The following is a 22,465-nucleotide window of genomic DNA, read 5'->3' as shown; positions in this document are numbered from 1 at the left end:
TCGGCCCAAGATGAGCGGAGCATCATCATCTTCTTCCATATCAATAACAATAAAATCGACCGGGAAAAATAATTTGTCGACTTTAACCAAAACATCTTGGGCTACGCCATGAGGATGGGTAGTCGACTTATCTGCCAATTGCAACGTCATTCGGATGGACTTAATTTCAATGTTGCCAAGCCTCTTTATAATAGACAAAGGTATAAGATTAATGCTTGACCCAAGTCAATTAGTCCTTTCCCGACGTAGATATCACCAATTTTAACCGGCAAAGTAACTCTTCCCGGATCAACCTCTTTTTTCGGAAGCGTCCTTTGAATAATTACACTACAGCTCGCATCTAGGACGATGGTCTCCGTTTCCGTATACCTCCATTTTTTTGTAAGTATGTCCTTCATGAATTTGGCATACTTGGGCATTTGCTCCAAGGCTTCGGCAAACGGAATGTTGATTTGTAGTTGTTTAAAAATATCCATGAACCGGGCGTAATGTCGTTCATTCTCCCTTTTGGATGGAGCATGTGGATAAGGAAGGTTTTGGATCGGAGTAGCGCTCACTACCTCTTTTCCTTTAGCAACTCTAGAACTTCTTGCTCTTTTCTTTTTCACTTCCTCCACCATCACTTCATCACTTTTATTTTTCTCAATTTCCACACTTTTTTTCTTTTCAACTTCACCATTCTTTTCGTTCTTTTCAACTTCTTCCTCCTCACTCCACTCCCCCACTTCACCATCAATATGGTCCTCCAATATTTCCTCCTCATTTTCTTTCTCATCTCTTTTTTTATTCTCACTGATCAACTCCCTCCCACTTCGCGTCATGATCGCTTTACAATGTTCCTTAGGATTTGTTTGCGTGTTTGCCGAAAAGGAAGGACCGGGTTGTTGTTCCGCGAGTTGCTTAGCAAGTTGCCCAACTTGAGTCTCGAGATTTTTTATAGCCGCGTCATTTCTCTTTTGGTTAGCCATTGACATTTACATGAATTGTGTCAATGTCTCTTCCAACTTAGAAGTTACGACCGACGGTTGTTCAGGTTGATAAGGATTTTGGGGAGGGTTTTGACGGCTAGAAGAACCACCTCCATAACCTTGGTTATGGTAATAGTTACTCCTAGGTTGGAACCCTTGGTTCCCTTGGAAATGTTGTTGTTGATTTTGAGGGTGTGGTTGATAAGGTTGTTGTTGTTGTTGTCTCGGTTGGTAGTCCCTTTGGCTTGCCATGTAGTTTACGTCTTCGAACCCCGGAGGTGGACAGAATCCGGTGTCATGCTCACCTTTGCAAAGCTCACAACAAGCTATTTGTTTAGCTTTAGAAGGTTCTCTCAACTCTTTTATTTGATGCGTTAAGAGTTCCACTTGTTGTGAGATGAGCTTGTTTTGGGCAAGGATGGCATCGTTTGTCCCAAGTTCAAGCACTCCCGGCTTCTTCAAAGAGTTGCCTCTACTTTGACTCTGAAGATCCTTTAGAGCCATTCGATTTATGATATTTGTAGCTTCTTCGGCACTTTTAGACAATAAAGAGCCACCCGAGGTAGCATCCAACAACGTCTTGTAGTTTGGTTGAAGTCCATTTTTGAAAATATGGATTTGAGTCAATTCATCAAATCCATGCCCTTTACACTTCCGAAGCATGGATTTGAATCTTTCCCACGCTTCATTTAAGGATTCATTGATTCCTTGTGCAAACACTGAGATGGCCGTCTTGGATTCCATGAACCGGTTATGGGAGAAGAATCTTTCGATGAACTTCTCTTCTAACACGTTCCAGTCTGTCATGACGGCTGGTGTTTGATCTAAGTACCAATCTTTTGCTTTGCCGAGCAAAGCGTGGGGAAATAATCTTCTGAACAACGGTAGCTCCTGAGCCTGATCCACTCCGGCCGCCAATGCTATCTCATAAAATTTTGTGAGAAAAGCAAAGGGATCTTCATGGTCCATTCCGGTGAATGGACTTCCATATAATAAATTGAGAGTTCCCGTTTTCATCTCAGCTTGCCTTCCCATGTGGTTGGCAAACTGAGCAGTGTTTCTTGGACTGTTTATGCATGGAGTGGAAATGGGCGGTGGTGGTGGTTCCATGGTAGGTATGAACGGTGGTGGATGTGTGGTAGAAGAACTTTCTCCTTGTTCTTGACGTTGTCTAGCCTGTTGCCTCCTTCGTCTCGTTTTGCTATTAAGCCTCCTTGCGGTTCTCTCGATCTCGGGATCAAAAAGAAGTTCGTCCACAGGGATTTGCCCTTGCATAAAACGTAAGCTGCACACTAAATCAAACAAATTACAAGCACAAGTCAAAAATTCGAAAGCTAAAAATTAAGCAACCATTGCGATGCTCGCAATATCAATTCACAATCCCCGGCAACGGCGCCATTTTGTTGAATGTAATTTTAAGTGTCGGGTTTTTTGTTATCGTCTCCACAGGGATTGTGAGATATCACCGCCTTTCGACAGTTGTTTCAATTCTTAGCTTAAGGTAACAATGGGGTTTTGGTGTTTGTCACGGTATCTTGCATAAAAGTGTAATAAAATGCGGTAAAAGTTTTGGTTTGAATATTTGAGAAATATTGCCAAAGTTAGGGTTCGACGATCACTTTGCATGTATATGTTCGATCAACAAAAATTATAAACTCCTTTAGATGATAAACTATTTCACAAAGTCCTCCCAATGTGTTTATCTCTAACACACATTGTGAGTTTTCCCATTTTGATCCATTGTTTATCTCTAACACAATCTATCAAAATGATAACTTTTTGGTTCAACCTTATGGTGAACAAAATCATTCATTACTATCTCTAGCTAACAAACAAGATTGGATGAAAACCTAGGTTAAGAGTTGGTAAACATCTCTCGATCATAAACCAACACAAAGAGTTTTCAATAGGAACAAAGTTTTCACCATATATTCACCATTAAAGAGTTTACAAATGAAGATCCTTACATTTACACACAAAGCTAATGATCATCTACATCTAACCTTGACAAAATGAAGGACTTAGCTACTCATTTTCATGGTAGCTTGTTCAACAAGTTTCGGAAGAAGGTTGATCAACATCCGAGTCGAATAATCGAGATTGGATGGGAATCCACCTTCTTTTTGTGAAAGATTGTTAAGAGATGAAGAGAAATGGTTTTTAGGTCACAAAAGATCCTTAGAGCAATGCTGGAAAATATCTAAAAAAGTACAAAAGTATGGAAGGTAAGGTATGGCTCCAAAAAGTAGCCCTTGCTACTTATAGAGCTGCTACTGAGTTGTCATGCTCGCTAGGCGAGCAGAATGGCTCGCCTAGCGAGCACCTAAATGAGGCACCTGCGCCCAGAGAAACAACCATTGCCAGACTGTCATGTTCGCTGAGCGAACAAAACCTTCGCTAGGCGAAGGTCACGCTTCAACCTTCGCTCCAGCGAGCTTGAGAAGTTTTGCTACTGGAATGCTCGCTAAAGGCTCGCCTAGCGAGTGAGTGCTGGCTGCGCTTTTCACCAAGTCTGGACGTGTTCGCCACACACCTCGCTGGAAGCTCGCCTAGCGAGTGTGGTGATGTTTGCCACTGTAAAATACTGGAGCTTTTCGTTGGGCTCTCGCTGGACGCTCGCCTAGCGAGTCCTTCGCCACAACCCTCGCCTAGCGAGCAAGCTGATGAATGCTTGTTTTATTTGATCCCTTTGCCAAATTTCTTGTGTCTTCATTTTCTATTATTTCATGCCTACTTCCTGCATAATAACACACAAATCAAAGGTACCAAGATCGTTTATCATTGTATTGCATTTCATCTAAAACAAAGGTGGTTTCGAACACTTTAACAAGGAAATGGAGTGAAAGATACCCATATTTGATAGCTCAAATAAGCACTTTTGGGTATCTAACAATTACCGCATTTTCTTAATCGATTATAGATTGTTGGGAAGCACTTTTTTTATGAAGAAGTGCATAAGTAAAGCTTTGTAATATTCCATGGTTCTTTTCCAAAGTATTGCCTTGGTTCATGGAGGTTTCTATGTGTGCTTCATTTTTTTTAAATGATTTGAAATTTTGTAAAATTTCATAAATCAGAAAAAGTTTCAAAACCAAAACGTATTATGAGAAATTAAGTGATGAAAAGTTGAATTGTGATATTGATAAGAACCAAAAATTCTAGTTTGAATCTGATTATTCTCACTACATTCTTCATTTCTCAACAAATTTTGAGTGTTTGTATTTTTTATCATAATATGTTGGTCAAAAATGTTTGTAAAATATAAAGTGGTGTACTTTCTGATTTGGTGAAGATCACCATAGTGTTTGTGAAAAAGGTTCTTTGAGTTGGGGTAATTTAGAGTCCACCATAGTGTTTGATATTTGTTTTATTAAGAAAAGAATGGTGAGCTTTATTGGTTGAGTGATAGGTGTTCTTTAGAGTACTTAGTGTGAGTCTTGTAAAAGATCATAGTGAAAAATCATCTAAGGTGATAGAGGGACTAGATGTATCCTTAAGTCGACAAAGGAGAACCAAAATAATTCTCTTGTGACTTTTACATTTTACACATTTATTTTTCAAGAATGTATTCTTTAACATTCCTGGATTGAGTAAGCAATCATACTATTGCTTTCGAAAAATATTAAGTTTTTTAGAAACTTGTGCCCAAATGAGAAAAATCCAAAAAATCCAATTCATCCTTTCTTACATTGCTTCTTATATTTACGACATTAGTCACGAGATCCCTTAACTTAATTTCAGATTTCACTTTAATCCCTTGTCTAATAAATGTTACATTTTAGTCCCTTAAAACCCATTTTGTTAGCAAAATTAATCAATTTTCTTAAATTTTAAGAAAAAACGTTAAGTTGTGATGATGTGACATGATAGCATGGAAAGTGTCAAAATAGTGAGTCAGCAATTTAGTTAAGAGACTAAATTTAAACCTTATAATTAGTTAAGGAACTAGGCGAGGACAATAATCAAATTGTGATTAAAGTGATCAGACCATAATTTCATAACATTTTACCAAGTCATAACCTGTTACTTACCATACCGAAATTTCATATCAACAAAATATTGAATTTAATGACAAGATGCAACACGTGATATATTCAACATCAACTCTATGAACGACCTTTGTTGTGAGATCGAGTTGTAACTTAAATTTTCTATATTAAGACTTATGTTCAAATGCATTATTCAGGTCTACAACTTACTCCTGAATTATTGTGCGAGCCAGTGGGTGACAAACATCACTTGAATATATATATTAGTACCAATTACCATTCCTTTTAAAAGGTTCATAATTTTGTTTAATTTAACAGAAGCATTAAAGAAATAGTATATGTTTCAAATTTAATTTCTCTAATTGCAATTTTTATAATATGATCTACTAAACAAAACACTCAGTTATACCAAGCATGATCTTTTGCATCTTGAAAATCCATCTAATTGGATGTAAGCAAGCAAGTAATACCCTACACTACCACCTCATTCAACCCCCCAAACTAACCTAACCACAAACACCCTCCAATTATATTTGTACTTATATATAACAACAAAACTAAAAATCTACTTCATCAACAACAAACTCTGACACTATCAAATCCTAACAAAGACTCAAAACATCAAGTCGGAAGAGAGGAATTGTGGTATCAATGATCTAGTCTTCAATCTCCAATCTCAATCTAACCTCTAATCATGACTGGTTGGTCTACATTGCAAAATAACGAGAATCATGACTGGTTGGTCTATATTGCAAAATAACGAGAATCAAAAAGGAAGTCAGATCAAAATAAATTGGAAAAATACTCTCAGAATATAAAATGAATCAAATCGATCCACCTGAAAAAATTGAAAGTTATCTTTCACAAAGGTTGCCCTAAAAAGCCTCAGGTAGAAGTCAATCATCGCAACTTGCAAAACCCTCTCGAGTTGGGCGAAAGTGGTGGTATATTAATGAAAACAAAACATTTGTGAACCAACAAAACTTGCAAATCTAATGGTTTTAATTCCTCAAATGAAATACAAAAGAAAAAAGAAATGTGTTTTTGGATAAAAATAAACTGGTAAACTAAAAAAATATAAGACTTAACATAAATTATAGAAGGTGAAATTGAAAAAGAAAGCACCATTTTGATTTTTAGAAAATAGATTATTTGGCGAAGTTTGAAGGAAATAACATCGAGTTGAGATGATTTAGGCATTTGAGGGAAGACGACAACGCCACAGTGAGTCACCTTGCAGTTATTCTCTCTCCTTTTCCTTCCCTTGCCTCCATTCTTTCTTTTTCATTTCTATAAACAAAACCAAAAGTTTGGTGATTGACAATGAAACAAAAGGAAACCTAAATCCGAAAATCAAAATAAACACAATTAATAAATGATTTGATGGTCTTCAAAATTGAAAAAAAAAACTATATCCAAAAATAAAACATATTAAGATGAAATATAAATCAAAGAGGGAGACATAAAAAATTGTTTACATGAAATGTGAAAGAAGGATTAGATTTTGGGATTCTCATATTTAAGAAAACAAGAATAGATTCAAGGGTTTCATTTCCAAATGAAATAAAATTAATGATACTAAGATTCAAGGTGATTCAAGTGTTTGATTAAAAAAAATAATAATAATTTCAAATTAAACAGAAAAAAAATCACGTCAAATAACATAATTCCAACTAAATTATCACATATGTACAATTTAATATTTTCCAACAAAATTTAATAAAAATGACCATCTTAATTAATTAAGAAACGAAAGTAAATCTTAAATTAAAAAAAAAAAAGAAAAAAACATTAAATCTATATTTACACTAACAACTTTGCAATTGGGTCCATTAACAACTACACCCCACAATTAACTTTGTATTTGCAAAATACTCTATTTTTAATGTCAAAGAATATGAATGCATTGGCCCATAAAAAAAATATGATTGCTATTCTAACACCAAAATTATACCGATACCATATATTCCCTCCGACGTTATTCATAAAAATATAATAACAAAAGTCTTTTAAATTTTAAAAAATTTAAATTTTTAAATTTTAAATATAAATAAATATTAGTAAATATAGACATATTAATATTTTTATTATGAAATGATCTCTATATTAATTATTTAATATTATTAATATTATAATAAAAAAAACCAAACCGTAAACCTTGGCTCTATGATTTACTGCATTGTAGTACTATAGGTTAACAATATTCCCAGTTGGTATAATAGTATAAAGATAAAATAATGAAAAGAGAGAGTGTGTGGTTGTTGGTGAGGAGGAGCAAATCTTTGTTTACACAAAATCTGCGTCTTTTCACAACAATACCTCAGGATCCGAGGTTCGTATGTTTTTTTGTTTTTGTTTTTTTTAATGTTCTGTTCTTGTTGGAATGAATTTCAAATGGATATTATTATTTTCACTATTAACAATTCACACACTCCTGCTTCAATGGATGAAGATGAATGTACCCGTGATAGTTTTAAGTCATTTCATTCGCACAATTCACCTAATTGGAGCATCCCGAATTGATTGATTCGGAATGAGTAGAATTGATTATCCTTTTCAGAATTGATTTACTTGAAGTATGTGCTTCATCGATAATTTCAATATTGTTGTTGTTGTGTAGGAGAAAAGTGATGGAGAAAAATGAGAAGATGATAAAGGATGTTGAGAAAAAAATCACTCGTGTTTTGTTATGTGGTTATCATTTTCCAGCTTCTAATCAATATACAGCTGAATATTTGCAGAATCACTCATCTATAAAGGTATGTTTCTGTTAGAGCAGTATAACTATATTGTTTCAGCTTCTCTTTAGTTTTGAATTTTTTATCTGTTTTTTTATATGTTGGTGATGTTTTAAGTTGTTTGGAAGAAGAAGATGGATAACCACTTGTTGAATTGTTGAATTTCTCTGTAGCACCGACACCTCTGAAAAAAGGCGTGTCCGTGTCTGTGTCTGAAACCGAAACTGATACTGACACTTGTGATTACGGTTAATACAATAGTTCAAACGAATAAGTTGTCTATCGCATTTTTAGGTTGACGTTCTACCTTTAGAAGAAGTACCGAATGCTATTGGCAACTATCATGCTTGCATCGTAAAAAGTATGAAGCTAGATTCAAACATAATTTCACGTGCAGTTCAGATGCAGCTTATAATGCAGTACGGTGTTGGTTTAGAAGGTACCATGATTATTCTCAGTAGAGCTTTTTATTGATGAATTTCAGAAAGTTTCATTTTTATCTCTTTGATCAATTGTTAATTTTCCTCCTAGGCGTTGATATCGATGCTGCAACAAAGCATGGAATCAAAGTTGCTAGGATTCCTGGTGATTTAACTGGAAATTCAGCCTCATGCGCTGAAATGGCCATATATCTAATGCTCGGTCTCCTCCGTAAGCAAGTATAGTATCTCCAGTTTTGAAATCTACCATGCTTCGGTTTTCTGTGCTCGAGTTTCAACTTTCTTAGTCTATGTACTACGTGAATTTTACATGCGATATTTGCATTGGTTGTTGTTTAATTTATGAAAAAAATAATTCGTCTGTGCAGAATGAACTGCAGATTTCCATACAACAAAGGAAGCTTGGAGAGCCTATCACCGATACTATATTCGGGAAAACGGTTAGTATATTTAATCTGTTTGGAAAGCAAATAGTATTCTGCATTCCTTACTAGTTTCTCACGATAATGTAGATATTCATTTTGGGCTTCGGGAACATTGGAATGGATTTAGCACGGCGATTGAAACCATTTGGTGTAAAAGTTATTGCTACAAAGCGAAGCTGGGCTTCGTCTGCACAACACAGTAGCGAAATCAGAAGTATTTTCCTTCCCTATTATTGTCGATTATTACTTTTCAATAACATTAGTTTGTTGTTCTATTTCTTAACATGATCTACATTATTTGTTGAAGATGATGTTGATGATCTTGTTGACGAGAAGGGTAATCATGACGATATCTGTGATTTTGCGGCGAAAGCTGACATTGTTGTTTGCTGCTTAAGCTTAAACAGCGAAACGGTTCAACCTTTTCCAATCTTATTGCAAAGTTCCAAGCTTTTCTTCTATTACTTCTAGCTAGTTTGGTTGCGCATTTGTTATATCATAACAATTTGATTGTACTGGAAATTTTGGAATGTATACTTATATTTACTCGGGTACGATGTTTTTTCAGGCTGGTATTGTAAACAAAAACTTCATATCTTCTATGAAAAAGGTTTGTTGACAATCTCAAATCAACTCATTGAATTTACTTCACTTTTCGGCCAGGTTTCTTGTTAAACAAGTATACTAAATATTTCAGGGTGCCCTTCTGGTGAATGTTGCTAGAGGTCGTCTTTTAGACTATGAGGCTGTGGTCGAACACCTTGAATCCGGTCACTTGGGAGGGTTAGGCACCGATGTTGCATGGACGGAGCCATTTGATCCTGACGATCCGATATTGAAATTTAAGAACGTTATCATGACTCCTCATATTGCAGGTGTTACAGAACATTCATATAGATCCATGGCTAAGGTGCGTGGATCCGTAAAAAGAATAATTTTCTTTGTGCTTAAATTGAATTTTTCGCCAGAACAAAAATACTGTGAATCTGATATTTTTCTTGACTGTTGTTTTACTATATAGGTTGTTGGTGATGTGGTTATTCAACTTCATGATGGGCTTCCTTTGTCTGGGATTGAGATAGTCAATTGAATTAGTGCATAAAGTTCATTAACTTCCTGAACTTTATCACTTTTAATGGTGCAGAAACACTTAGCATTATAGGTAGAATTGAGATGAGACAATGGTTGTGTATTAAACATTATTTTTATCTCTATTAGTGTAGTCTCTATAGCACGAACATCTCTAATAAAAGGCGTCTACAGTCAATTATTTCTCATCTCTAATAAAAGACGTGTATGATGACTGACATATAGTCATACGGTCAATTATTTCTCATCTCTAATAAAAGACGTGTCTGATGACTGACATATAGTCATACGGTCAATTATTTCTCATCTCTAATAAAAGACGTGTCTGATGACTAACAGAAACTAATCAAGAAAGTATTCAACTACATTTCTTATCTCATTACTTTTCTAATATTGAAATTATAAACTATGACAAGTTTTTTCAGTCTATTCAAATAATTGAAAAACAAAAGGAACAAGTAGATGTTTAAAATCAAAGCCACACAATGTTAATCATCAAGAGAATAATCCACTTCATAGTGTAGATGTTTAAAACACCAATCCAACAAGTAGGGTCTTCCTTTAGGAGGATTACTTAGTCTATCATGGCTAATGTATTCTGGCAAATTGTTATCATTCCCTATAGACACTATGCATTGTGTAGATGAAAGATTGATGACATGCAAAGAATTGCTTTCATAGCCCCATCTTCCCGGGTTGCTCATTGCGTAGAAGTATTTCCCAGAAGCATAAAATAATGCAATGTCGCCTAGAGTTTTCATCTCGACAAAACTCTTGATTGACAAGTCTATCTCATACACATTCAATATTCTCCGAGACAAAATATGAATCATTAGAAGTCTTGCGTCGTCACAACTAACCAATCTTAGGTGTGAGGAAGAAGTTACCTTGGGAGTACTCTTCAATTCTAAAAATTTTATATTTGCAGAAGTCAAGCTGAGTACACCTATCTTCGCCTTGTCGGTTACAACATATATAGTATTATGCAAAACAACAAAGTCAACAACCTTCCATGGTTTTCCCTTTGTCGAATAAGTAATCCAATCGGAGTTTCGAGATTGATAGACATGTAAACTGTTAGAACTTGTACATATAGCCACAAAGACAAATTCCTCTGAGCCTTTGCCGAAAGCAAGTAAGACATGGTAAGCAAAAATAGAAAACTCGACTTTAAAGGCTGTTGTATTGATTTCCATCTTTTTTCTTGTAAATGGATTCATCAGTATAAATGAATTATTCTCGGTTGTCATGATCAAATATCCGCTAGAAGACCCAGAATAGGCCAAGTTCCAGAAATGATTGATTGTCTTTGAGTGATAAACTCTTTGATCATGTATGCTGATGAAGGAAAAAGATTTTTTATCATGGCAAGACTTTTGAAGAAGTAATGGTTCTTGGGATGCCATGAAATTTCTCCAATAAATTTTATGAAATTCCCTCCAACTCTTGCACACACCAGCGAATCCGAAGAGGTCGTCAAAATCTAGTTTCCAGGAGATGATATCGAGCAGGTCCCAAGGAATTTCACAGTTCTCTGCTACCTTCTTCACTTTGTTCCCTTTGAATCACATCGATAAAATGGAAATTTTAGATTAAATCTTAAACATAAAAGATATACTACAATACTGATGAAACTGAAATTGAAATAGTGAAAATGATATGAAGAAAAACAGTACTGCGGAATTATTGAACAGATAAAACAATTTATGCATCCCCCAATTTAAAGCTATATTTTTAGTGAGATTAAGCCATTGGATTCCAAACATCCATATCTACATTTCTTACGAAGACATCAATACTAGATTCGGTTGTTTAACTTGTAAAAATGTTCATTTATCTGAGAATTGATTCAAGTCACAAAACTTGTTTTTCAGCAGTTTGGTATGTTGAGTCAATTTATGCTTATACGAAATCTATTCAAAGATGTCAAATTCGAATTTAAAAACCAGAGGCACATCTTGAAATGACTCACACATGCTTGGAATCGATAACAACCTCTAAAAATGCTTATTTTCGTGAAAAATAAAGTTAAAATTGGGTTTGACCCATTCCAAATCTCATTCAAACAATTTAAACCCCGAATCTGAATCTGTTCTCTCATTTGAGACCTAGACACTTGGAAAACATGAACCTGGCTTCTCTCCATCTTCTCTCTCATAGTCATACCCCTCACTCTCCATTGAAGAGTCTCACTATTTTGCCCCTAAACCTCGAGCGACCGGCCCACTTAACCGTAAACTATAAGTCATACCCTACAAGTGCGAAATGTCGCAACTTAATCACTTAATCATGCAAAACACCATCAAATTAGTCCCTAAGTTAAGAGTTCATTACACTCATTTCTCTCAATACAACAAAGACAAACCAATATAAAAAACTGCATAAATAAATTAAACATTGTCAACATATGTCAAGAACTAACCAATTCTCTCAATACACCAAAGATGGACCAATTTAAAGACACTTTATACAACTAGATAACTATGTTTAAGGCATGTTGGAGCAAAAACAACTTCATAAAAATTAATCAACACATGTCAAGTACTAACCAGTCTGAAGCTGAAGTGGAAGTCTGATTCGATAATTCTTTGGCAAGAAGGCACTGAATTCCAAAATTAAATTTGTATGGCCTTTAAACAGCTCCTTCACTCTATCCACAACAACACTTGTATCGATTCTCTGAGCCTTGAAATCCTTCAAAATTTCTAAAAACTCGTTATACTCTTCCCTATTCTTACCTTGAAACACATCTCCTACTCTCTTGAGAAAAGCTAATGCATCTTTTTCCTCTAATCGAAGCTCATCGTCTCGATATTCCTTTGGCAAGAAGTCATAAAATCCCAAAATCAAAGTCGTATGCCCTTTAAACAGCTCCTTCACTCTATCCACAACAACACTTGTATCGATTCTCTGAGCCTTGAAATCATTCATCATTTCTATAAACTCATCATACTTTTCCTTACTCTTACCTTGAAACACATCTTTTACTCTCTTCAAAAAAGCTAATGCATCTTCTAGTCCTACCTCTAATCGACCACATTGTTGTTGTCTATCGTCACAATCTAACGGAAGTTTGATTTCATATTGCGTTGACACAAAGGTGTTGAATCTCAAAATTAAATCTTTATGGCCTTCAAACAATTGATACACTTTTAATCTAACAACCCTTGTATCAATTCTTTGAGCTTTGTAATCTTTCAAAATTTCTAAAAAAGAATGGTACTTTTCTCTATTCTTATCATGAAACTCAACTTTTACTGCTGTGACTAACTCTAATGCATCATTAATGGTGCAATTCTTCATCTTGATGGAAAATAATGAAAATTCAAAATTCAAAATTAGGAAACCCTAATTCAAAATTCAAACTAATGATTTTCTTATATGTATATGAAAAATGAAAAAAAAAACAAAAAAAAAACGAAGCAGTTGAAGAACACAAACAGTGGTTTCTTCTTAGGGTTTGCACTGCCGCCGCCACGAGTGACTTTTGTCGCGTTTTCGCCACCGTAACCGCCACGAACAGTGCTCTTTGTTTCTTTTGTGGAAAGAAACGTTGCTATTCTTAAATTTTTCAAGATTAATTATCATTTCAGAAAAATCATGAAAATTTTACAAAATATTAATGAAATGAAAAAAATAATTTTTAAAAATAAAAAAAATAAAGTACAATAATAAATATATATATATATATATATATATATATATATATATATATATATATATATATATATATATATATATATATATATATATATATATATATATATATATATATATTTATTTAACATTCTAAATGCACTTAAGAAATTATTTTCTCGTTATTTTTTTATTTTTTAAAAATATTATTATTTTTCAAACAATAATTTTTTTTATCTATAATATTCTTAATTATTTATTATATTTATTTTATTTTTTCTCATTTCTATAATAGAGATAATTTAATAAAAATATAATTAATATTATCTTAAAATAGCAAATTGAAAACAGTTTTGAAAAATAAATTTTAAAATAAGTTCAACAAACAAATTTTAAAGTTTAGTTTTTAAATACAGAAAAACAGTTTTAAAAAGCTTTTGCCCTTATTCTATCTACTAATGTATTGAATTGAATAAGAAACTTGTTTCATAGACTTTTTTTAGAAAACTGTTGTATAGTTTTTAAAAATTAAAAAATTAAAAAACTTGTTTGATAGACTTGATCTTTCTCAAAATTATTTTTGAAAACACTTTTGAAATTACTGTTTTAAAATCTAAAAACTGAACTATCAAAAACATGTTTTGATTTTTAAATTTCAGTTTTACTTTTTAATTGGTGTAAACTAAAAAACACTGAAAACACACTCTTTTCAACATTATAGTAATTAATTATAATATTAAATTATATTTTTATATTTTTAAAATAATACTAAAGAGTCTCTCAAAGATACTTTTTAAGAATTTAAAAAAGTAAAAAAAAAATTAAAGTACATATAATCAATACATCAGAAATTGAAATATTTAATTTTTTAAAAAAATATTTTCTTTATTTATAATTCTTAAAGAGTATTCAAAGACACTAATTATGATATATTATTTTTAAATGGGTAATGATAACTTGTGTTTGTATTGAAAATTGTGTATTGTTTATATTAAAAATATAAAATTTAATTTTTTAATTATTGTTTTCAATATAAATTTTTTATAAATGAATTTCTTAACTTGTGCCCCTAGGACACAACAAGTTAACAAGTTAGCATTATCCTTTTTTAAAGTTTCGGCTCATATATTGATTTTGACTTATTAAATGGCAAGTCCATGTTAATTGAACTAAGGAAATTAATGACGCATTAATTAATTTTTGTTGTTATTATTGGCTTTGAAAATTTGTTTAATAAAATATGAATTTAATTGATATACACTACACTATCGGTTAATCACAACCACTGATTTATTTGAAATGTTTGACTTTTATTTTAAACATTTAAAAAATAATACAAACGGATGATTGTGATGCGTAAAACTTTTTATATCAGTGTATAACAATTAATCTCATAAAATATTATTTTAACTTTTTAATATACAAATTTTTAATTTTTTTAAATTACTTTTTTGACACATTATTTAATAATTATCTTAAAGATTGTTTAAAAAATATTCATAAATTTAGTCCAAAAAATTACTTCCATTTAACAATAACTAATATATGTAGGAGACCTTATTGAACATGGTTGATTTTTTCATTCGAGACAATTTTTTTCAAAAATAAAAGTTAGGATATGCCAAGTGATTTTTAAAATGAATTATATTTAATTAATCAAATATAACAATTACAACAATATTCATTCATTTTAAATATAACTAATAAAATACACTTGTATTAAATACAACTAATAAAACTCACCTGTATTTGCTCGAGTCTGGCAGAAGTAGTTAACATATTAACGTGGCCATTATACTATTACCAAAGTTTGAGTAAAATATTTTATTCTGCGAAAGAAATAGAATTGGTAATTCCTAGAGATGAATTGATACAATGGATTTGAGTTTTTAGTGTAGTGGAAGAGAGACTAACATAAAAGATTAGTACACCAACGTTTATGTTAGTAAGAGAGGAAGTTGTTAGCATGAGTTGTGTAAGGATTTGTTATGTATAAACTGTGTAAGGACCATCGATGGATCAATTTAGATGTCTGATGTGGTTTTGCGTTGTGATATGTTGGTAGTTTGTAGGTGTAATCGATTAATCATTTTGGTTAACCAGTTATGAACACGATAATTGGTTAATGGTATGCTTTTATGAGATTGTGTCATGCAGATGTAAGCGGTTAACCACTTTGGTTAACCAGTTACCAACATGACCCGCATCTTTTCTCATGCTTTGGATGCAACAATTTGTGTGTGCGTATGTGTTTGGTATGGACTGATAATGTCATGTGTGTATGTGGTTTTGAATGAACTTGTTAATGGATTGAATGAGATTGGCTTGACATTTAATTTTCTTCGTGTTTGGATGCAGTAATTTGGTTCCTTATGACTATGCATGAATGTTTGAATTAGATTAGGTATGGCTTGGACTAATGGTTGTGTTAATTGACAATTGTATGAGAATGTTAATTTTGGAGTTATGATGACTTGTTGGATTGAAATTTGGCCTTGTTTGTTGCAGGTATGCACATAAGATGGCTTGGTATGCAAGGTTTGATCAAGGCATGAAGATTGACAGAAATAATGATGAAGAATATTGGGAGCTTGAAGGAAGTCATGGCTTATGAAGACAATATCAAAAATCATAAAAGATCTTGAACAAACATGGGATGACTTATGAATCAAGAAACATGGGATGACTTATGAATCAAGAAGAAGTATGATAGAATTTAGGATAGGTAATTGACTTTGGTAAATTTGTCAATCAAAGAGTCAACCGTTGATCAAAGTCAACTACTAAATCAAAAAGTGTGATTTTGTGTGAAGTTTTGTAATTTGAATTTTGTAGTGCAATAGACTTATGACTTATAATGAAAATAACTTCTTTTATAATGAATTGTTTATTTATGCTTCAAGTATTCCCTCCATAATTTAAATTTGAATGAACGTTTCTTGGATTTGACCTGATTAAATTCAAATCAAGATGCCACCCATATGACCCATGGATGTCAAAGATAAAGGATGTATCATGGTATGCCTTGATAATCCATGATGTTTAATGTCAATGGTAAAAAGCTAGCATGTGTCAAAGTTGCTAAAGGTTTGTACTATATGATATGACTTAATATTAACATTCTCATTAATTTATTGTTTTATTATCTTTTCGAATCGATTTGTAGGGGGTCTCTATTATTAAAATCATCATTGTCATCAATATTATCTCTATAAGGTGTATAATCTTATATATATATATATATATATATATATATATATATATATATATATATATATATATATATATATAATATTATTCATACACCAAACCATACACTACACCGTATTTTACTGTTCACCAATACGGTGAACAGTAAAATATTATAATAATAAAATATTATTTTATAAAAATATATAAAAAATTATTATTTTTTATTTATTTAAGAGTATCGTGTCATTAATCAATTTTATAACTTCATTAACCAATATTTAATATTTTATTAACCAACTTTGTTTTACAACTAAAAATTATCTGAATGTTAATTAACCAACTTCATAACTTCGTTAACCAATTTTTTATCTTTCATTATCCAATTTTATTTTAATATATAAATCACTGTTCACGAACAGTACATAGACACTGTTCACATGGATACTGTTCATGCATACGCACTATTCATATGGTACTCTTGATGTAATGTTCACATCATTATTCATGTACGGATTTACTGTTCACCGTATTTGTGAACAGTGCATACGGTGTAGGTGTAACTTATGGTGTACACATAACAATGTTTATATATATATATATATATATAAACAAACTATTGTTTTATTTCTAAAAAAACATATCATCATTTTTTATTATTATTTATTATAATAAAATAGATTTTAAGAAAATAGCTATTTTGTTCTATTCTAAAAACAGTTTTACAAATTACACTACCAAATATATTTTTTCACTTTTTAATTTTTAAAACAGTTTTACTACCAAATGAATTTTTTCAAAAAAAAAATTCTCCAAAACTGTTTTGCAAAATAGATTTACAACACAGATTTTAAAAACAAAAACTGAAAAGTAATTCAAACATGTCCTTAGTAAAGAATAAACAACATTTCAGAAAAGAAAACTCAATGTAAAAGACTTAGGATCTGTTTGAAACACTTTTCAATTTTAGTTCTTAAAATTTGTTTTTCAAATCTATTTTAAAAAATTATTTTTAAGAAGAAAATTAACAAAAAATTTATTTGATAACTAATTTTTAAAAACTGTTTTGGAAATATGAAAATGAAAAAACTTGTTTGATAATCTAACCTTTGAATAGTATTTTAAGAAGAGAATAAAAATACATATTTTATCATTTACTTTTAAAATCTATTTTATTGAATAAAATTATATAAACTTAAAAAAATTAATTGATATTTGATCGAATACAAATAATTTGGTTAAATTAATTTTTAATTTTACAAAGCACATAACACTTATTTGTAATAATAAGAAGAAAAAAACAAGTAAAAAATGGGATTCCACGTTTAATAGAAAAAAAAATTATATAGTAAAAATAATTAAGAAACACACAAAAAAATTAAATAAAATAAATAAACATATTTGAAAAGGTTACTTATACATAAAAAAAAACATAAATAAAAGAAATAAAATACTCTTTCAAATACGTTTTTTTATTTTATTTTTAAAATATAAAAATTATTAAAATTACATTAATGCTATTAATGAAAATTATAAATTTTTATGTTTTTTCTTCAAATTTTATAATACTAAAAACTAAAAAATAAGAAGCAAAACACAACTAAACTGTTTCACTTTTTTGCTTTTACAAACTGAAAAGAAAAAAAAAATTTAAAAACACTTTTGCAAAATATTATATTTAAACAAATTTTTAAATTTTAAATTTTCAAAAACTAAAAAAGAGTTTTTAAGATGCATTTCAAACCGACCCTTATTTTATCTACTATTGTATTAAATTGAATAAGTTTGAAGCTATCTTAAACTCCTTAACATATGTCATAAATGCAGACAAACTAATATTATTGTTGAAAAATGGAATATAATAAAAATAGACTCGATTAATTTGAAAGAAAAAAAAAACTCAAACTAGTCGGGGGAATCGATGAAATACTATGAACCATTGTATTTTAGATCAATGATAAAGACGAATTAAAGTATGTAAATGTTTATACTTACAACATGGATTCAATCCACATTACATGACACATCAATTAACCTCGATCGTGAATATGACACGTTAATAGTCGAGATCAATTAATGTGTGATGTATTTGCAAGGGAATTCGACATTCGATCCTTTTCTATGAACCTGCTTTATCAGAAGAATTTGAAGAATCCATCCTCTACAACCAGAGTACATCAATCTCAGTTTATAAACAGTAACAAGTTTTTGATGATTATGTACAATTTGTGTCAAGAAATAACATACTTATAAGTGATTACTATATATTTTTTTTCAAATTACCTTCAAGCTTACTTCTGAGTGAGGATGAAGAGGCTTCTTTGGACTTGAAGATACATTTGAGAATTTCTGAAGGAGAATTCTGAAGCATGGTAAGAAAATTATGTATAGTGTTCCTAGAATAAAAGGTGATGCAACAAGCCATCCAAATAACTGCAGGAGTTTGATAAATGAATGGTATTAAAATTTGATAATTGTATAAACATTAAGCAATTCAAGCAAGCTATAGTGAAACAGGGAAACGAATCTAGATAGACTCTGATATCATCTTAGAATTTGGATTGGATTATCCAATCCTACAAAACCGACTTATACGATTAGAGAAAAATTGTTTTTGTTGTCTGTGTGGTCAAGATCGAGCTTTTTGAGGCAAGATCGTAAATAAAAACATGCTAGACCTTTTATTTGGGTCTAAATTATAATTTTCATGTTTTTATGTATGTGCGTGTGTATAAATATATATATGAAATTACCATTTTTTTCCTTCGGTAGAATCTTACGTGCTAACGATCTGGTTTTACGATCTTTCACAAGCCCATAAATCTACTTAAGATCTCGTGCTTGACTAGATTGCCCTTAACAACCATAAGCATATAAATTTTGTGCATTCAATAAGTGCCTAATAAGATGTCATTCGTTAGTGTGTAATCATGGCCGTCCGATCTCAGATTAAGGACCGAGATTGTTTACTGTATGAAGCTGTCGTAATTGCTACGTCAGCCAATCCGGGTCCAAAACCTGATATGAGCTATTCGAACTTAAATAGGAATCCAAAAAACCACCTACATAGTCTACAAGATATAAAACATGCCATTCTTGACGTAATGCAGGAAAGGTGGAAAGAATCCAGAGTTCAACTTCAACCTATGTAAAATGCGTGTTTGGTGAAAAGAGAAATAAATTGATTTTTTGTTCTATGCAAACGTGTGTATACATAGAAACTAATAGTCTCCTTAAGATAAATCCGCAGGAAAATATCATGGTAAAGTGGCACGTACCGCATGGACAACACTTAATATGACCTCATGTGAAGCTTGACCAGTAAGAACTTTCTTTAAAGCATCAGATGTCAAAGGGAATTGAGGTCCACCAGAAATAAATTCACCGAGACGTAGAAAGGGTACAATCAGACTGAAATTATCAATAAAATACAAATATTATGATTCACAATATGGATGAAAAGTATATGCAAAGATTAGCTCTAATTTTTTAATGCGCATTACCTCAACTCTATTGGAGTAGCCATAAAGTTTGCGAGCATCAAAGTTGGAGCATGACAACGTGATCCAAGCAATGCGATAGCCACGCCGCAGAGAAATACAGTGACACCTATTTGAAAAACATTAGCCTCACTCATATTATACTAATTGTAGAAGAACTGCCATATTTCATATTTCATGTCCCTATGCTTCCTACGAAGACTTTAACCTGTATGAACAGCTACTACTAACATGTATGTTATGAAACACTGACACCGAAAACACAACACCGATACTGACATCTCGACACCAGTAATAATTTGAAAAAATTAAATAAATTAAGCGTAATCACAAATGTCGGTGTCGGTTTCGGACATAGACACTGACACGCTTTTTTTCAGAGGTGTTAGTGCTAGATAGCTTGTATGACCCCTATAAGGCATTTCCTCTTTCATTTTTTACTAACTAACCATTGATGTAAACCTAGCGTCCAGTTTCTCTTCCATTAATTCAACAACTAACCAACATTGGCAAACCGCAGCTATAGGCAGTGTGGTGGAATTTAAACAAACCACTATTGTTCTGTGTTACGCGATTTAGTAAAAAGTGTTTCCAAATAGTAGCACTTTAGCAGAGCGGAATTTGAACAAAACCGCTATTTTTCACGATTCACGATTGACAACATTGTAACTAACACAGCGCAAGTTGGTCACTTTGATTTAGTTGGTTCTATATAGGAAACACATTAAACAACTCAGCTAATAATGCTTCCAACTAATCGTATGTGTGAATGCGACTTCAAAAATAGTTATGATTGAAGTCAAAATTTAAATGATCTGACGATTATGATCGGTTAACAGTATACATGATTTAAATCCAAATTTTAATCAGCTTATAATTGGTGAACAGCACAAATAACACCTATAAAAAAAAGGAGCACCTAAAATTCAAAATGAGTTAATTACAACATACCGCATATAGGAAATACTCCGAATGTAATGCCGAGAGCAGCAGAGAAAGCCAACTGCTTTGGCTCAGCTCCTCTGAAAAAACAACAACAAACTACTTGTCACCAAATATAATTCATAAACAAAGATTTCCAAATGAAACACATAACAAATTATGGATCCTTTTTTACAGCTTATTTTTCAAAAGAATCACTTATAAGTGTATGTTTGGTTTAACTTTTGGAAGAGGCAAAATCAATTCTTAGAGGTGCAGAATTGATTCTGATATAAATTTGAGGTACTTGCAACTAGATTTTGATTATGCATCTAAAATTGAGTCTATTTGAAACTAGAATTTGTATGCTTTGAGTTTAAGTGATTTTTAATTGAAATTTAATATTCTAACTCTATTTTGTATTAAATAAACCATACATAAATAACTTTACATTCAAATCACTTTTAATCGTAATCAATTTTACAAAATCAATTTTTTCCACCGCCGAACCAAAAGTAACATTGAAAAAGTGATTTTCATCGTGAAAACAAACACAGTTTTCTTAAAAATTTCTAAAAGTGAATCTCAATATAACTGAATACCAAAATCACTTTTTTTAACAATCCCTAACAAACAAACCCTATCCTTGAGAATCAAAATCTGCTTTAAAGGATAATTGAAAGAAAGAACATACTTGAACAAGTATTAGAATCCATAAACAGATCTGATAAAATGCAAATGAATGAGTGATTCATGTACCTTTGGAGAATGGCGAGAAGAGGATCAGTGATTTTCTTGTGGAACCAATTGGCAATTCCCGTCTTCCCATTCGCCATTTTTGTTCAAAGTTTCAAAATTTAAGGTGGAAATTTTTTAGGGTATTCAACAAAATTGAAATCAAATGGTTCCAAATAACGGAATCAGAGTTTCTACTTTCTATCTCACCACAAGAAACCCCTAACTCCAAACCAAAGCAAAACAAACACAATTATTATATTTTTATTTTTGTATTATTGTAAATTATATTTTATATATATATATATATATATATATATATATATATACGAAAAATAAAATATGTCTTATCTTATAATAATAATAATAATAATATAAAAATTATAAGAATTAGGAAATACTACTAGTAAAGAGAATCTTTGATGAATAAAAAAGTTGAAATGAGATCTTTAACTCTTCATCTAATTTTTAGAAAAGGAATTAGGAATATTGGAACTCCACGTGTATCCAATTTGGTTGGTCATATTACACGTGCTTGTCGTTTAGCCATCATTATCCATGTGGTGTGGATCATACTATAAATATTATTTAAAGTATTGAAATTCAAATTGTGTATTAATTTTAAAAGATTAAGAACTAAATAAAAAACAAAAATAGGATATTACTAAATGTGTTTAAATTGAAGTTAATATAAATTGGATTAATCTATAAAATTCGATCAACTTTATTTAAAAAAATATAGATAAGTGGATCGAGTCGGATAATTTGATGAATATGAATTTAAAAATTAAAATATTTATTAAAAAATTATATTTTTGATAAAATTATATCTTAA

At 31.4% G+C, this 22,465-nt stretch overlaps 3 protein-coding genes across 3 annotated transcripts; 1 reads left to right on the top strand and 2 right to left on the bottom strand.

Moving 5' to 3' along the window:
- Positions 1-7,121: 7,121 nt before the first annotated feature.
- LOC127086113 (uncharacterized) lies at positions 7,122-9,827 on the top strand. The gene is made up of 10 exons (XM_051026820.1): positions 7,122-7,289; positions 7,578-7,716; positions 7,990-8,134; positions 8,227-8,354; positions 8,504-8,575; positions 8,648-8,774; positions 8,868-8,974; positions 9,129-9,170; positions 9,258-9,470; positions 9,582-9,827. Exons 1-10 carry the CDS (start codon positions 7,195-7,197, stop codon positions 9,648-9,650), a joined length of 1,137 nt encoding a protein of 378 aa, XP_050882777.1. The 5' UTR covers positions 7,122-7,194; the 3' UTR covers positions 9,651-9,827.
- Positions 9,828-10,087: 260 nt separating this feature from the next.
- On the bottom strand, positions 10,088-13,243 carry LOC127086112 (uncharacterized). The gene is made up of 2 exons (XM_051026819.1): positions 12,199-13,243; positions 10,088-11,207 (listed from the first exon to the last, which is right to left on the bottom strand). Exons 1-2 carry the CDS (start codon positions 12,950-12,952, stop codon positions 10,138-10,140), a joined length of 1,824 nt encoding a protein of 607 aa, XP_050882776.1. The 5' UTR covers positions 12,953-13,243; the 3' UTR covers positions 10,088-10,137.
- Positions 13,244-18,392: 5,149 nt separating this feature from the next.
- LOC127086111 (uncharacterized) lies at positions 18,393-21,886 on the bottom strand. The gene is made up of 6 exons (XM_051026818.1): positions 21,655-21,886; positions 20,926-20,996; positions 19,978-20,083; positions 19,753-19,885; positions 18,758-18,907; positions 18,393-18,635 (listed from the first exon to the last, which is right to left on the bottom strand). The coding sequence occupies exons 1-6, from the start codon at positions 21,729-21,731 to the stop codon at positions 18,594-18,596; spliced, it is 579 nt and encodes a 192-aa protein (XP_050882775.1). The 5' UTR covers positions 21,732-21,886; the 3' UTR covers positions 18,393-18,593.
- Positions 21,887-22,465: the final 579 nt, after the last annotated feature.

Source organism: Lathyrus oleraceus, chromosome 5 (assembly GCF_024323335.1).
Source record: "Lathyrus oleraceus cultivar Zhongwan6 chromosome 5, CAAS_Psat_ZW6_1.0, whole genome shotgun sequence".
NCBI classification, from domain to species: Eukaryota; Viridiplantae; Streptophyta; class Magnoliopsida; order Fabales; family Fabaceae; genus Lathyrus; species Lathyrus oleraceus.
Note: the sequence above shows the minus strand (reverse complement) of the source record. Positions and strands in the feature narration are given on the sequence as shown.